The sequence below is a fragment of the Salminus brasiliensis genome, chromosome 6, assembly GCF_030463535.1.
Source record: "Salminus brasiliensis chromosome 6, fSalBra1.hap2, whole genome shotgun sequence".
Lineage (NCBI taxonomy): Eukaryota > Metazoa > Chordata > Actinopteri > Characiformes > Bryconidae > Salminus > Salminus brasiliensis.
In genome coordinates, this window is record NC_132883.1 from 10,103,238 (window position 1) to 10,122,031 (window position 18,794).

Consider the following 18,794-nt stretch of genomic DNA (forward strand, 5'->3'; position numbering starts at 1 on the left):
CTGGCTTATCTATTTATAATAATAAACATTTTGACCAACATTTTGCATGAAACTGTAGTTAATCAGCTATGACTACGACTAGGCTATGTTTTGCATCTGAAGTGGAGATAGGTGAACAAAATTCAGGGTTTTGATGGCTGCAACTTTTTTAGCTCAGTAATGTAGGCCCATTTAAGATTTCTTGCTTTGAGGTGAGCGTGTGATGTTTTAGGCATGCTGTTTGCAGTAAAATGAGGTAAAAGCATCCATCAGTTTTTTTTTAGCTACATTAGCCCTTTAGCTCCAGTGTGAAACAGGAGAGGCAAGCTTCAGGTACCAAACAGGTCTTGGATGATGATCTACATTTGGGTTAAGAGGAAATTGTCATTTTTAGCTCAGCCTTTGCTTAAGTCAGAACAGTCATGAAATGACCTTCACCTAAACATTAATGAGCTGAACTTTAACCGGTTATAAATGCACGTCCATATCAACACTATTTTTAAAAGGGAAGCTTTTCTTTCCTCTGAACTTGATGTGAACTGCTGCGAGTTAAATAAATAGATTTCTATGAATCCATATTCACCCCGAGTTGCCTCCCTGGTAGAGATATTGATTTGCATTGTGTGGCTAAGGCTGCTAAATCCCCCCGTGTGTGTGTGTGTGTCTGTGCTGCATCTGTCTCTCTCACTCGCTGGTCTCTGCCTTGTGGTCAGTGCTCTATGTACACATTTCCAATTCAAAAGCAGCCTCTGCTTTCCTCTCCTCCGCTCTGACATTGCCATTTCAGTAGGATGAGCAGAGATAACAATGACGCTTCCAGACAGAGCATCTTTTCCATCCAATTCTCGTTTCACGCTCATCGCTGGAGTTAAAAAATAAATAAATAAATAAAAACACTGTGGAGGAACCTCAAAATGCACTGCTGGATCTGGAGAGGAAATGCTGGCACATCTTTAGTCTCAATTCCAGCCATCTTGAGTTGGGTAATGTTGTTTGGACATGGTTTAATTTCACTGTGGAAGCGAGTGCAGTGAAACGGATTGGTGGCCTTTGCCATAAACAGCAGAAAAAGAGTGTGACTGGCAGTAAATATACCACTTTTTCATGCTTCTATGGTTATTTGATTTGCTAGTGCTTGAAACACACTCCCTCTTCACCAAAAGACAGAGCATGCTGATCCCAGTTGAGTATGCAGGGGATTTATGTTTGTTAGGTTCAGTCTATAATTCCCTGAATTCCAAGAAACAGGCCTAACGACGGATACCAAGAATGGCATAGACTGGTCTTCAAAGAAAGAAATCAAAGATAAAATATACAAAAACGTATAACAGATACAATATTGATGGACTACACTCCATAAGGAATCTCATACCAGAAATGGATGCAGGGTAAAATACATTATTCATAGAATTAAATAGATGATAGCACAAGATGCTTTTGCTCATCATCAACCCTCTAATCTCTTCAGTTTTTAACCTTGAAAGAAACTTTTCAAATCAAGTGTTTGTTTATTAATTACTGATAAAGTCACAAAATTCACACCACATTACTGTGATGCTCTTGATGTCCATAACATAGCATGAAACCAACTCACAGCAAGTGCTAGCCAGGCAGATTGAAGGCAGCAATGTAAAAATCTAAAATGATCTTAGCATGAAAGCAAATTTAAAATTTAAAGGGTCCATAGCTATTGCCAACCATATAATCACATGTGTTTATTTTTATTTTGATGCATGTATCTATGCATTTAGGTTTGATGGCTAATTTGCTTCAAATTTGCTAATTCGCTACTGCACAACTAGGCAGGTTAACAAATGAAGGCAGCTTGTTTGAGCAAGCATCACACTAAATACCGTCTCCACCAGTTAAGATGGTTTTAGCAAGACGCTGCAGGGAAACTTGGCCTTTATTGTGTGCGAGTTGACATTTGTTTGCTTGAATAAAACTAGTCTTTCTCTGATAATTTAAAAAAGAACACAAAAAAATAAATCTCGCTCATCTCCAAGAACAGCTTTGACCAAGTTTTTCATCTGGCCAACCAGATTTGTTTTCACAGTAAGTTCTTATCACTGGACTCAATATTTATTGCACACTGTATAATTTGCACACTACCCCTAATGTATTTATTATTCTCTGTCTGTACTGTGTTGTATTGTCTGTCTGCACTTGTACTGTGTATGCACTGTGTCAATGTTGCCCCATGGTCCTGGAGGAGCGTTGTTTCGTTTCACTGTGTACTCTGTGTGTAGTTGAAATGACAATAAAACTCACTTGACTTGACTTATTAAAATCTAATTAAAATTAAACACTTAGCTTAAGCAAAAGAACATTAGCCTAGCTAACAATTTGCACAGAATATTGCTTAAGTGCTTAAAACAATAGCCAGTGCATGACCAAAATAGTTACAACTGAGGGATGAAACATGGGATGAAGAGCATGGCCAGACTGTGAAAGAAAAAAAATATTCAACAGTAATAATACAATAATAACTTAAATAACAAATAACAAATAATAAAAAAACAAGCAATGGACGTTTAAAATGGCTAAGCAAGATGATGTAAACTGACTGGACCATTTTATCCTCAACTTTTAGGAACAACAGAATGTTCAGGACTAACCAAATGTGTAATTTACAAGAAGACGAGTGACAGCAGCCTTAGGTTTCAGGGAGGGGGTCTCTAAAATTTACTAACTTGGATCTCTCAGTCTGAATCACCACACTAATAAAATATGACAAGAAAATACAGTGATTATTACAGTGAAAATACAGTTATTGCACCGTATAGCTGTTTTTTTTCTCTCAGAGGTGAACATGTGACTATTTGGTAACACTCCCAAAATGTTTCTGGCTTGTAAACAGTTAAACCAGTTCAAGTCCCTAAACACATAAATGACGTTAGCCATCGCTACAAGAAGTCCAGCATAGCCAAGTCATATAAGCAGCAGGTTTTTTTTTTTTTTTTTTTTTCCTTATATCAATATAACCAAACCACTTCACAAGTTGACTAGAGTTATGAAGGGTGTGGGAAAGGTTGGCCCTGTGAACTCCTAAATATGTTTTCAGGACATCTATTCTTGTTGCTTGATCTTTTTAAATATCTTTCCTGTACAGAACATTGATCTAGATACTATAGAGAGAGTCAATCCTTGCTGAAAGTAGCTCAGAGTAAAGGGTAGCTTGATGTTCACATCAGTCTAACAGCACTAGACCTAAGCTGAACTCAGCCTATTTCATCACCTTCTAACTCTCTTTCCAATTTCATACATTGCCACTGCGAATCAGTTTCACTGTAAGATGAAAGCTTCAGCCCACAGATAACAAGACAGAAACACTAACTAGAGCTTAGCCGAAGTTGGAAGACAAAAATAATAATAACAACAAGTTTCATAACATGATAACTGTGGGATTATAATTAAAGAGCCTATATCCTCTTTCCCCCCGGAGGTCCACTTCTGACAGTTTGGTTTTACGCTTCAAAAAATGGTCATTGTTTTTTCTTACATGATCATTTTCAACCCTACTTGTATCCCTTGGAATGAAACCCTCTGTAACTGTGTCTTAAAACTAATACGTTGATATTAGGGACGTCCCAAACAAGTCATTTTGCCCCCGATCGAATCCACGTCTCCTAATGCGGAGTATAATCTCTGTATAAAGTTTAGTAGAGACTTAAAATCACTGTATTATTGTGTGTGTTTGCATAGTGGTACACAATCAGTAGTGATATCTGCTGTTAGTTGACTAGTGATGTGAAATAACGCTTCAGTGCTAGTTTAAAAACAAAGTAAAAGTGTGCTTCTCCCGCTGGTTAAACATAGCATGATAGGGGGAGAATTTGCATGGATTGGGAAATTGGTGATCCAAATTTAGGAGAATCTGTAACAAAATTTAAATAAATAAAAAAAGGCCTTGCTGTAGACATATAAACATAGTCAATACTACAGTACAGTCTACATATGACAGATTAAGTTAAGCAAAACAGTGAGTGTTTCAGATTCATTGTTTTTGTGAGGTCACGCAACCAACACATTTACATACGTCTGCCGATTCAAGTTATCAGAAGTGTTTCTAGTTGCTTACATGTACAGTAGTCTTAATGGACAGTTAACTAACTAAATAAATGCCTGTTCAAATATAAAGAGAGACTAGAAAACTACACACACAAGCTCTTACGTCATGATTACAATTCCTCACACCTATTCATCATTTGTTAGTCACACACCAGTAATGTAAATATTACAATAAATTAATTCATATGTAAGCAGGTCATTTTCATTAAATAGAATCAGCGAACAGCCCCGGTACAGAGCCTTCAGCTCGGCTTATAAAGTCCCATCCAACGAGAGAGCTTGTTTAGCTTTATCTATCCAGATACCACTGGACAAATAAATCTGATAAAAAAAAATATTCTGTTTAGCATTTCTAGCATGTTGTTCTGTAAAATTTAATGATGGAATAAGACTTGTACCGTAATACACTCTACATACACGGGCATTAAGTTACGCATGCACAGCCTGTTTAATCACCATAGAAAAAGCATTGCCAATATAACAGGATACACTGGAGCAGCCACGCACGAATGCAATCAAATCCTCATGGTAAAATGTTCAAGTGTAAAATCTAGTGTAAAGCCCTTGCAAAATTATTATTAGCTGTGTCTACAAATTTTTGTGCGTATAGTGTATGTCGGCTATTTAGACTAGATGTCAGATGATTTCACTCCATAAGATACGATTTTTGTGCTGTGAAACAACTGCCTAGGAAGTTGGGACCATAGGAATTAGATACCGAGCAAGTGCCATTGAAAGTGCCACCACAGTGACAAGCAAAGGAACGTCCCAGAGATACCTGATATGCGTGGGCCAAGGAGCAAATTATAGGTTTGGCAACTTTAATAGGTGAACTGAAAGAAATCAGTCCTTATAACATTATAAAAAGCTGAACATCAATCAATAAAATTAATATTCAGACACACCCTAGCCTTGATAGTTCCCTTTGTGGAACTATCAGCCCTTATGCCTTATATCATTTGTCAGGAAGGGTCTTGGGGGCCGTCTTGCTAATCCATCTCCTCATATTACAATGGCCTAAGGAATTAGGAGGTGCGTGCCACTGCCAAATTTTGAATTACACGATTAGACCTTGCAGATGCGAGCCCTCCGAGTCAGGATGAATGAGAAATAACCAACGCTGACACCCTGGAGAAAACCTGGCACAGCATCACTTTAGCAGCAGCATCTGCAATACATCCCTTTTAATCCAATACATTCAAGCCACTTCTACTAAACAACACTGCTGTGAATTATTCTCTTCCATCTTTGAGCAAGATGAGTCCTACAGCAGCATGCTAAGCTTTGCAATTCACCTTATTCCCCAAGTGCCATTCTTTCTGCATTACTAGGTGGATCAGCTGTTGTGAAAGCCTGAGAAGTTCTACAGTGTGCTGACTTCTGATGTCAGTACTCCCAGTTTTGCCTCTGTTATCAGTACTGCCCCTACACCTACACCTAAGTGTAATACATTCGTGTGCTACCACACACAGTCCATAGGAGGTTTAAGGACAAATGTAGAATTTGGCAAAGAGTCTGATGTCTAGTTTAGTTTGTCCTGTCAAAAGAAACTGTCTTGAGGAGGAGGAGGAGAAGGAGGTGGAGGAGGAGCAGAAAAATAATAAGAAGAAGGAGGGCAAGAAAAGCTTCAGTTCAACTAATTTACGCTCTCACATTTAGGAGGCCAAAGGTTCTCTACAAGAGGGCACTGAAATAGCTTTTGGGGCTTCGCATCAGTGACACTGCCTGTCCTTGTTACTACATAAGTAAAAAAAACTGACCTTTAAATATCCGAAGGAACATTTCAAAAGGAAAAAAAAGGAACTGAAGGAACTGTGGATTGCACTCGATTCATAAATTCATCTTCGACTTTCTCCTTGTTTACATCATTTTTATTTGCATCTCAGTTCTGCAAAACATGTCTGTACAGATAACACTGTGTGCTGCCTAAAAACCCTCGGAGAAAATGAGTGTTAATACACAAGGGCTTCAGTGATCCTGACAGACTTCCTAACAGACTTATCTCCCTAACAGACTTATCTTACCGGCTCTTTGTGGCTGCTCTAGTCTGGGCCGCAGTTTGAAGCAATACGCTTTTTTAGGTTTCTTTTTTTTTATCATCTCCCCCAGGTACCCAGCACATCAACTTCAAACATCAGCCACAGGGCCTCTTTCAGCCATTTGAAATGCTTTCAAATAAAACCAGTCTGCTGCTCTGTATGGCCACATTCAGAAAACTGGAACATCTGGTATGATTGTACATTAGGTCAAATATTGAATTAGAGCTGCAAAGATGACTGCACACGATCTATTCGGAATTAACACACACTTCAATCCCATCAATGGTTTGAGTGTATTCTAAATGTAGAAGAAATGTAAAAAAAGAGGGCTTTGGCTGTAGATATTATCATAGCTCTTATGACAATATAACACATAACGAGGGAAAATGTATGTACACTGTTGAGCTAACATAACGAAGAGAGAAATAACTTCTCAGTGTAGCGAGAAACACACCTATTTATTTTATATATAAACTGTGTGCATATTGTCGCTGTCCAATGAAAACCATGTTTGTCCAAAATGATGACTTTACAGGAGAAGGTGAAAATGTTCCTATCTTTGAATGGAAGTTTCTATTGGTCTATTTAGGCAGAATTATTTAGACAGTGTATAGAGCAGCTACAGGGTTTAAACCATGGAGAAAATTGAAAACAAAATTGGAGAGATGTTTTAGATTAGGCAGCAGCGATATACACTGTACTGTACACAGGCACCTAAGCACATAGTTGAAAATCCTTTATCTCTGCTCTGGTGTTCAAGAGTGTTGTAGCCAGTAAAATATCTGATCACATTAGCACAGATGCAGGTAAACACAAAGTAAAAAGTAACTAAAAGTTCTCATGTTGAAGAAAGTAGTTAGGGTCTCTGAAACTCTGAAATACAAAGTCAAGGTTCCAGATTTTTCCTGGATTCCCCAGCCAGCACAGCATGATTACATTCAATTCCATCAGCAGCTCACCTGATTTAACATCATTAAGCACTGGTTTATCAAACCACAGCGGGATGCTAAATATCAATAGTACTAGACTCCAATGAGGAGAGCTTTGGGACCTCAACTTTATGTAGGAATATTATAGTAGTATTAGTATAGAATAGTATTTATTTTAAGAATCAGAATGTTTGAACCCCACTGTATGCACATAGTAATATGTGTGTGTGTGTGTGTGTGTGTGTATGTGTTGTTTGTATATCACTCCTAAAAGGAAATTTCATCCTTTACCCACTCACATGGTTGTCACAATGATTCTGACATGCAGCAATGTTTCCATATTTAAGATTTGTTTGATTTTTGAAGACAATGAGCTCCATTATTTTAAGAGCAGAGCTATAAACAATTCTGTGATTTAACTACATGATGAATCAGACGTAGACTTATTTGATATTATTATTGTTGTTATTATTATTATTTTATTATTATTGTTATTATTATTTCTTTAATACTTAAAATAAGACAATATTCAGGTACAATTTCCACATTCCCATGTTTCTAACTGTAAAGCTGTTTCCAAGCAGCAAATAAAAACCGGCCACAACAACAATATCCCACAAGAATGCTTCATTGTAAGTATAAGCTATTCTTCTGTTATCATCATTAAAAGTCATCAGCATGCCTTCTCCATGTGAACATCAAAGAGAAAAACAGCTCGGCATCCTGCTTTGCCAAAAACAGCATGCTCAATTTTACGTGAAGCTGTTTTTTCCTGAAAACATCTTGAAACAAATCATTCGTTAGGAGGAGGCATTTAAAAACCGGGCAATGGCGCGGCGTACTAATAGAGAAGCATTAAAACATCATCCAGTGCGACGGAGGACAGCTCAGCTGTCACACGGAGAGAAGGATTATAGGGAAGACGTTCTGTTGCTGACAGATTAATTAAGGCAAAGAAGGGCGTGTTGGAGTACGCTGGGTCTGAGCCATAGTAAAAACACAACATTAATGCTGTGTAAAGAGAGACTACGTTACATGGCAGCTCCACGGAGGGCGTTTGTGCACGCGTGCATCGAACAAAGGTAATAGAAAAGCAATAAATAGCCAAACACCAGGCTCTAACTAAGCCTGCGGTGATGAATTAGAACATACTAGTCCAGAGCCTATTGCTTTAGTTCATCATTTTTGTTCTATTATTCGAAATACTACCATGTTTTTGCTGTCTCTGGTCAAGATAAGGAAATCAGTGTTCTGGTTTTGGAGGGTTAAGGATCAATTACATAAATCATTCATTTAACTCATTAATCAACTCATTATCCCCAATGTAAAGCCTAGTCTATTTAGTATGATGTCTGACTAGAGTGCATGCTGACTTTTAGTTTTATTAAGCTCAGAATGATTGTGGCAGTGGTCCCAAACCTTTTCAATGTTTACTAACTCTATTTTTAGACAGGAGGCCTTCATGTTCACACTGAGGGTCAATAGACTTCCATTTACAAGGTGTATGCCATCTCACCTGAGTGGGTGCTGTGATGGTATGGCTGACAGCGAGCTGTTAGATCAGTGTTCGAGTGAAACATGCTCTGTGGGTGCCTGCCTGAACAGTTCTAGTTTAAGCTGCTTTTGGACCTGCTTTCTTAGTCATAAACCAGCTCCCAGAAACTGGGCATTCGAAGATCTGTAAATCTGCATGGGAATTGTAAAGGGAACACAGTGTCACTGACTAGAATATACCCCATCCCGAAGTTTTAGTCCCATACACACCAGGCCATTCACTTCGATCTTCGGAGGCAGGCCTTCTTTAACAAAATTCTTTAAAAAAAAAATAGCTGGAGCCAGATCTTACAGACTAAGATCCATTCCCTCATAACCAGAGCTTGCACCAAATCAAAACCTACAATACATCTGTTCAGCCAGTGTTCCTCCACACAATGTAGGACCCTGCCACACTCCATCAATTTAACTCATAATAATGTTTTTCGGTTTGTTTGTTTGCTTTCAATAAATAAATAAAAAAAAACTTGAATAAAAAGTAAGGACCCAAACTAGTTTCACTCTTCACTTTTGAAATAAAGGTAGGTGTGTTTGTGTTTGTTGAGTGTGGTGTTTGGGAGCAGCATTGCTCTGATTGCTCTGTGAGGAGCTGTGTTGACTGCTGCAGGCTCCTATTTGCTCTGGTTTTGTTATTCCTGCCTGCGCGCCCCCAGGCCGAACACCCAGGCCTTGTTGTTGTTTATTTTGGTGCAGAGTGAAGAGGCTCTACGGCTTGCCGTTCAAATTAAAAGTGTGGCCTCTTCCTCTATAACACATAACAGGACATGCTCTTCAGGTCACCTCAGAAATGCAAACAAGAAAACAAATCATGTTCTGTCAGCGCTTGAGAAAAAACCTTCTAGTCTGTGCCTGTAAAACCCTCATAGTGTTTTTGAGGACTATGCACAAATAAGATCTGCGGAAGTAATGAAGGCGCAAACAAGCGGCGTGAAGCCGCACAGAGTCTTCTAATGATCTTACTGCCCCATGCTGAGCATAACACCAACCAAAGCTTTAGCTTGATTGACCCAATGTTTTTTTAATGATTTTTATTCTATAATCCAGCTTTATGTAAACATCTCTTTTCTAAGCTTGTACTACTTAGGCAATAACACCTGATCCAGTCTTGGTGTGTTTATAGCTTGAGAGTAAATGGTACAAGCACAGAATGCAGATGAAGCCTCTGGTTAATGATGTAGAAAAGCTGCTGACTGCCTGCACACATGGTAGTGAAGTTCCAAACAATCAAGCAGCATGACTAAGGAACAACACACAAACATGTGTATGAACTTGTACACACCTGCTACTTTCTCTGCACAGGGAGGAGGCAGCTCTATCGTTTAGCTTTGTAAGTATATGGAAATATGTAAAGATGCCAAAATGTCAATTTCTGAATATCTGGGTGCACTAAGCAAGTCTGGGACCCACCACCCTGACCATATTCTTCTGTCGGCAAGAGAAAGAATATCTCAGGATTTATTGTGCTATCTTAGTTTGTGTCCATGAACCTAGACATATGTACAATTAAAGCATTATCAGGGTCTACTTTTATTTGTGTGCTTAATATTGTTTAAGTTCGACCTATAAAAGAGGTTTCCTTGAATGCCTACATATAAAATGATTAATCTCATTATTTTATTAAGCTATAACTTTGCATGTAGTCACTGACAAATACATTTTTTATGTATTATATTATTAATAGTAAGTCATTTTAAGTCATAAAGACATTTAAGGCATTTTAAAGGGTTAAATGATTATAAGCCCCCCATCCTCGTACCTCCCACAATCTTCCCCATCAAACAAAAGAGCTTCCAAACCGAGAAGGTGAAAGCTAACACATGTAGCCAGTCATTCCACAGGACAGCCAAGTACACATCATTCCACAGGACAGCCAAGTACGCTTGGAGGAGAGCACTAATTGCTCAATTCTGGGTACATGACCTAACAGCTTGTCTCGTTTGGCTACCATAAGCACAGAGATGGGGCAACTAAGTCACCTAACCCAACCAATCAGAGCACAGCCAATTTCCCTGCTCATTGCCCTTGCCTCCATTCTAACATCTGATATTAAATTCTGTTCAAAAGGCATCAGAAATGAAAATCTTCAACAACGAACGGTCAAAACTGTGTTGATATTTAAACCCCTCTGCCTCGTCTGATGGTCTCTCATCGTCTGTCATAGAAAACAATGTCAGTGGGCATCTGGGTGCATCCTACATATATCTACTGCTCAGATGCACTGTTTAAAACATCCACTGTGTTGTACAAGGACATTCCAATTGGCATCTGCTAGAATCGGAGAGGCCTGGAGGCCGGATGTAAGCACAAGGACAGCTTAATTTAACACAAAAAACAAACTTTTAAAAAATGACAAAAACTATAGAAACCACGGCATAAATATAAATATAAGACGAGACTTACTGAAACTAGTGAGAGGTATTACAACAGATGGCGTGCTGAACACTGAGGCTGAAACTAAGAACTGGATTGGGATTAAAAAAGCCAATACTCAATACATTAAAATATACCTGAATCAGCCCTAATCATAATTCACTGGTTCAAATCGAACATCCCTGGGAAAATACAAACCAAAAAATCTGACAAAGAGGGGGGCAAGGCTGTAAGATGTAAAAGCAAGGTCTGTATCTGTTATGTGACCTCATGCAGGACCCACAAACCTAACTACCAAGAAATATGCTTCAAAATGTTTAACTTAGCACTGAACACTGATAATGAGATTTGCTAACTAGAAGCTCTTCACTTAAGATGAGTCTCTAAAATTAAGATATCATATTCAAAGTACTCAAATACTACTAACCAACCAGAAGAAAAACACAGCTAAAAACACCCCATGGGTCTCTTTTTTGACCTTATCCAGCATTTTCGGGTGGTACAGGTCCAATACCAATACACGTTGGAACAGAATTGCCATCTCTAGTATTGTTACTTACAGGAAAGTCACTGCTGGTTCAAGAATTATCTCTCTCTGTCTCTCACTCTCTGGAAGGCTCTCTGAAAGCCAGGCCTGTCTAACAGTGAGGAAATAAAGAAGGTAGCATGACTCTGGGCTGAGTCTGCCCCAGCTCACTGTATCATCAACAGGCAGAGTCAGAAAGCCTCTCCGTCTCATAATCCTGAGACGGGCCACAGGAGGGCCATGGGGGAAGCAGACTGAACCATGAGCTCTCTGTACGCTCCGGTAATCTCACACACACCCGTCTCAGCCTTCAACAGGACGGTAGCCGCGTTCACACTCGGGTAAGAAATGCACTGACACACACGATACGGATGCTCAAACCAAATTGAGTCCCATATGTATATGAGGTCTATTAGAGTTAGCTTATAACACAGATTATTAAATGGTATTTAAATGTTGTTCATACATTTTCCCAGTGCAGGCTGAATCCATGGTTGTAGCCCTCTCCTTTAAGAGCTCAGCAAACTATGCTGAATGCGAGACTTATGGACAAATCAACAAGCAGAGGAGTAACAAAAGCCAAGTGGAAAACCTTCACCCCTCAAGTGAATTTGGATACATTATGGGTATGAGCCCCCCAGATGGTTGGTGTGGCGCAACAGATAACATCACTACCTGCCAGTGAGCTACCACACCATGTGGAAGACTGTGGTTTGATTCCTGGTCTGGGTGGCTATGCTGCACTACTCCTTGGGCAAGACTCCCAACACTACATTGGCCCACCTCTGTAATATGAGTAACCTTGTAAGTCGCTCTGGATAAGAGCGTCAGCTAAATGCCATAAATGTAAATGTAAAAAAAAAAAAAACTTAAAATGTCAGGCCGCTGCAGATATCATTGCACAAGGACGATCAGGCTATAAATGCATGCGGGTGTGTGACATAATTCATAAAATTGCTTGCAGAAGTCAATGCAGATCCAGTGCATCACAATCAATTCATGAATTACCGTGTGCTTCGATACACCTGCAAATTCAGCTGCTTCTTTTACACTGTGGCTTTTGGCAATCATTAACATCTGCTTTGCGACCCATTTTCCACACATCCAACGAGACATTCACTGCACTGTACCACCTCTTCTCTCAATCTATGAATCCCATCAAACACCCCACAGGTATTTATTGCCTGATCATCCTCATGCAGCGGCATTTGTAAGAGCCTGAGTTTACCACCACCTTAAAGTGGCTTTTTTTTCGTCCGGGGAGCTTATGATGCTTATGATACAGTCACTGGAAATGCGGGTAATTATGTGGAAATCATACGCAAACTCACATGAACCTGAAATATGAAAACCAAATGAAATAATTAAAAGTTCAAAAATAAATGCATTTAATTAGTGATTAATTAGTCTAATGCCATAGCTGTAATAAAATGCATTGCTTTTACATCTTTATTTTGTGACCAAATTAAGCAATTAACATCAGATCTATCATGGATAAAATCGCTCAAAATAATGCAGTTATGGATGTATACACATTGTAAACACAATTATAACACGGTGGGGCAAGAGTCATAAAGGAGATAGAAAGAGAGAGAGAGAGAGAGAGAGAGAGAGAAATATGAAGCCATAGGGAGTGCTGATTGCAAAATTATGAGTAAAGTACACACTGGAGACAAACACAACCCTCCACCCCCTCTCTTCCACTCGTCTCTCCCACACTTCCTCATTTACCCTCTTTCATTCTGCTCCTCAACTCCTGCTTTTTCTACACTTTGTTTTTACTTCTTCTCCTCTCCTGCTGTGGAGATCTCTGCACCCTGTTGCTGTAGTGTGTGTGTAGTGTGTGTGTGAGAGAGAGAGAGAGAGAGAGAGAGAGAGAGAGAGAAAGAGAGAGAGAGAGAGAGCCTTTATGGAGCAGCTGCTCTCAGGGATGTTTACTCCCCCGGGAGTTGAAATATTGATCATTTCCGAGCCTGCCGGCCCAGCACATATATAATTGAAGGGAGACTTCCAGCTCGCATCCAGAAGGAAGAGGAGTTAAAGAAGTCACAAAATGCCCCCGTCAGCCTTGCAGCACATGAATCAAACCACATAAGAGAGACGTATGGATTTTGTCAAACTGGTTACAGCGCGCAGTCCAAGTTCATATTGACAGGAGGCAACAGACGGCACATGAAAGCAGCCTGCAGGGGCCGAGCTCAGTGGCACACTCAGGACACTTCAAAATCTAATGTCATAATATAATTTGTTTCTACATGAATGATACAGGTTTGTAATTTAAAACTTAAAACTCAATCTGTTTTAGGGGCTGCAAGTACCTCAGCAGTGCTTGCCATCGGCATCCAGAGCCTGAGAGAGCATAACTGGCCATACTCTCCCTGGGTGGGTAGACTGCACCCCACAATACCACAGGATGTTGGCCAACACGGGCATCAGAGCAGGGCACCCTGCGCTTTCCTCTGAGCGCATTGGTTGCCCAGTAATGGTGCGGCAGCGGCAGTTCAAAAAGAGGGGGTGGCTGACTACATGTCTCAGTATCGGCCAAATAAACTAGGAAAGAAAATGTGCAATTTCTTTTTATTATAAAAAATTGTAATAATTCATTTGGTTTGTTGGTAAAATTGTTCTTTACATTGTGTCCACATGTCAAGATGAATGAAACAATAGAAACGCTCCAAAATAACTTGGAGTAAAATCCTGTAAAGCTGCTATCTGGATAAGAGCATCTGCTAAATGCCTTAAATGTAAATGTATTTTGAAGATACGAGGTTGTGATTCGACAGTGATGCTTTGTGACTGACATTTATACACTGTTTGGGTTGAATTCGTTTTACCAGAAGAGAAAAATGTGTGTTTCATTTAAAGATGGCATTATGACACTTTTTCCTTTTCGGATACCATAAAATCTTGACTTTTGGCAGACACCAATAACGAGCACTTTCTAAATAAAACACCTCTTCAGAAGAGCTTCTAAAAGTATTTTATAATTAACACTCTATTACCCCTCAGGAAGAAACACACAGCTAACAACATCACAGCACACAGTGTGAGTGTGTGCTGTTTCAGGCTAGATTTGGTACTGGATTGGATCAGATTCATGCTGCCTTTCTTTTTTTTCCTCAGATTCTAAATTAAATATCTGCATTTTATTCATTTTACTGCATTTTGCATGCAGTTGGAACTCTACAGAAAGAAGTGTTACAGTGACAATCCAGGTAAATGTTGTCTCAGGTATGCATGTTCTACACTTTATAACCTTGTGTTTACTAGACAAGCTGTGCAAGCTCATTTGCAAGTCTGTGTCAGCAATGGGTGCAACTTAAAGTACCTGAACGCATGCATTAAACGGGGGATCCACACACATTTGGACATATTGTGAACATACATGGAAAATATCAGTTACAGGCATCAGTTACTGGTGCATCCTGAGAGGTCACGTTGAGTATAAATTGCAGATGCTCACATCAGTCAATCACAAAATGAACACGCCACACTGCTGTGTCTATTAGCAGGTTTTGTGATCACATTAGTGTGACGTGGATTGGAACGAGATTGCTATTACTGAAGGAGCTCTGGACTCTACAGCCCACTACAGAAGGCCATTCGCTCCTAATTATTGCCTCGATTTGAAAAACTACAGGCAGAGCAGATCATACTCATGGTCGATAATCACATAAACAACTTTCATTTCCATTCCGGTGGTGTTAATAGTGATTTTATTACCAGTCCCACGGGCATCCCGTAACATTTATCCGCATTCCCGTCGTTAGTAAAGAAAAACAATTCAATTTTGCCCACATGGATTACCACTATCCCCATTTCTGTGAAGCTCTCTAGTACATATCCTATGGCTGAGAACTCTTGTCATCTATAATCTGATAGAAACGTATTTGCCATCACTAGATGCCATCATTTAGTACCCTGGCACTGCAAATTTTAGCATTTCCCCTTGTTCTAACAGACCCATAGCAAATCAGGAGGGCCTTGTTAATGAGCTAAGTGATTTGATTAGAGCAGGGGATGATACAGAGCTGCATATTGTTCAGCCTCCACAATACTGATATCTCAGTAGGCCAGTAACCAGTGATAACCACTGATTGTTTGTTGCATGCTTTGAGAATCGAGATCCAACTTGGTCCAACCATTGCAACAATTTGCAACATAAATAACGCACCCCTATCTTTATCTCTTTTACATCCAGGGCTCATAAGCCCTTTTCAAGTATACCGCAAGACGTAGCGCAATACAAAGCAAAACAGCTGCAATATGGTATTTTGTCATATCATATTGTACAGACCTGGCAGCAGGGTTACTCTGGGACGAGGGTTTAGAATCCACGATTAAGCCAACATGCATTTTGAAAAAGGAATAAAATTCAGATGAATTAAGTTAAGCTCTAAGGACTTTCTCCAATATAGAACTGGTAGGCTGCCGGTGGGTGACTGCTGCTCCATATGAGGACTGATAGGTGATAGAGTTGGGCTTTACGGCTTACTGGGCCGCAGCTCAGTGTGAGCAGCCTGAGGAGGACAAATGGCCACAGCGTCACAGGCAGAGTGTAGGGGGAGAAGGGGCCGCCGGAGACTTTACTCTGCGAAATAAATGCGTCTTGTTTAAATCTCTGAGCCTCTGGCAACAGAGCGTTTTTGTATTGACACGACCATTACGCGGTTTGCCTAAAGACAGTGGAGAGCAGACTTAGTGTGCTTAATTTCACACAGAAAAGAACACGAAAAGAGTTTAGGTCCCCTGTAAGCCACATCGCCACTGAAACAGAAAACCAGAAACCAGCTCAACCCACGGTACCACAGTGCCCTCTCCTGGTTGAAGCAGAGTAGAGCACAAGGGAGAATAATACATCTTCTCCAGGCACTTGGTTAGGCCAACCAGTGATTCATGAGGTTTTAAAAAGGCTGAATCTATACACAGAAAGCCTGTGAGTCACACTATTGAGGCATCAGCAGCAGCACCACCACCACCACCAGCAGCAGCAGCAGCAGCAACCACTGAAGGCTAGACAGGGATTAAGCCTTTAATGATCCAGGGAGGTAGCAGAGATGGATTGGACCTAAGTGCTCGCTGAGAGAGCTTTAGGCCTAACTGTCACAAACTTGCTGTCAGCAGCATGAGCGTGAGCGCCCCAGTCAAGATGCGTTAAAGATTAATGCTGGAGCACTTTCGCCTAAAGGTTGAGCATTTATTAATTAAACGATAACATGTTTACTTAATAACTCGTGAAAAATTTGAGAGGAACAATCAAGACGTTGAAATAAAGACCCCATTGCCACCTTTTCAGGTGTGGTATCTCCAGAGTGGTCTGACGCTTCCTTCTCATGAACCAGCCTGGACGCAAAAGTCCTCATATCAAAGCAAGACTGGCTAATCAGGTTTGGTCCAGCAAACACCATCGTCTCACACCAAACATTTGTTTTTGCCACAGCTCTCTTCCATTAGAGGCAGACCAGAAGGCAGAGCAATGCTTTAATGCTATCTCTTCTCACCCCCTAATCACTCTTTCTGTTTGGGAGTCTTTCTGTGAGGCGTATATTAAAGCGCATCCATCATGGCTGACAGCTCTTCTGCAATCTCACATAGTCATTCCCCCGCTGTTGCTACCTCTCGCTCTCTCTCTCTCTTCTGATATCACACAAGCATGCGCTTGGGGAGAGCGCTCGGAGCCCACAAACACAAAGCCAAAGAGACGGAACGCATGGCTTTGGGGTTGGGAATAAACATCAGGGTTTTCCCCGCAGACTATATAGGTTAGGCAATGGAGTCCTACTGAATTCTCAGGTGCCCTACCAAACATCAGACGCAAAACGACTTATTAAAAGAGAAATGCCAGAGACAACCTCTCGACAACCTCTACATTTGTTTACATACCGCAGAGCTTTCAGTTCAAAATGCAGTGCTACCTAGCAGCAATATGCTGTTGAAGGCAATCAAAACTCGGCTGGTCAGATCATGCTGATATTAATATTAGCTCAATTGCACAACTGGTAATCCACAACCTGGATTACCAGTCTGGCTATGGTGGATCACCTTAAACTATGAAACATGTGCTGTACTTTTTTTTGGATCAGTTTCCTAAATTCAGATAAAGGCTCACCCAACCAGACCAACTCATTTAATCAACACAGGCTAACCTTGTCACAACTTCAGTAGCAGGTTTAATATCTACAGCATGGTGCTGTAATAATCCTCATATTAAAGCCAGGTTGGATAATTAGGTTTCATCCACCTACCCCAATGTCGAAAACTGACATTTCCCTTCCTCCTTTTTTTTTTATTATTTTTTTATTTTTTTATTATTTCCCATTCATACAGACGAAAACACTTGCTTGAGCATGTATAGGGCAACAGTACCTCAAACACCACGAAGAACAAAGAAAACACAAGAGGTTACACACTAGTCCCTGTGTAGTGGACTATGCAAGTCAGGAAATTACGGACTCAAAATCTGAATAGAGCATTATATATTTGTAATAGAATGTATTTACATTTACTAATATGTTGATATCTATATCCTATCCTATATAGGGAGTACGGAGGTATTTAAGATTTAGCCAGAAACATGCATGCTTTGTTACGTCCACATAGTGCTGAAAATGTTTTCAAAAATGTGTTCAAGAATGTGTGAAGCTGCAAAAGGCCCCTGGTCTATCCTAACAGTGTAAGCTCTTCCACAAAGAAGAGGCTTCTGAAGGCTTAAATGGTTGTTTGCCTGTTTAAATGTTAAAAAACGCAAACTCATCATTAATTGGATTACCACTCAGTCTTAACAGCTGTACTGTACTTGCTTGCATGGTTTCAACCCAATCTAGACATGTCTTGTTCCTTCCTAGATATTCCTTGTAAACACTACAACTGGCAGATTATCAGTTCTCAAAAAGCATCACACAACTGAGATAAGAAAGATCTAATACAACAAGAGAAAAGTGTTCTAGGTTATTATATTTTCACAAAAAATAATGAAGCAGACAGTAAACAGTTATCCCACCTCATTGAAAGGCACTGTAGTGTGCTGGTTGCTCTCTCTGGCTTGGTGAGACTCACTCTTCCACGTCCTCCCAAAGAAATGCTGGTGCTCCGAGTCAAACAGCGACACACGCAACTGATGCTCACTTACTTTCCCCTCTTCTGACTGTTAAAACGTCAAAAAAATAACAGGAACAGGGAAAAAAACAGGAACTTCATCACAATACAAATTCCAGAAACAACCACAAAGTACCACCGTGTAACAGTTCCAACCGTTCACACAGTTTAGAAATGGGCTAATGTAGCTGGTAACTGGTGGCTGGTAACTATTTATTTTTGGAAACTGGC

At 40.1% G+C, this 18,794-nt stretch overlaps 1 protein-coding gene across 2 annotated transcripts in view; it reads right to left on the reverse strand.

Moving 5' to 3' along the window:
• Positions 1 to 18,794, reverse strand: part of nphp4 (nephronophthisis 4) — a 207,082-nt gene that overhangs the window by 186,298 nt on the left and 1,990 nt on the right. Inside the window, exon 2 of one of the 2 annotated variants that reach the window (XM_072681570.1) lies at positions 18,469 to 18,612. The exons of the other annotated variant lie outside the window; for it this stretch is intronic. Coding sequence (XP_072537671.1) covers positions 18,469 to 18,612 — 144 coding nt within the window. The remainder of the gene's footprint in view (positions 1 to 18,468; positions 18,613 to 18,794) is intronic. 2 annotated transcript variants of the gene reach the window in all.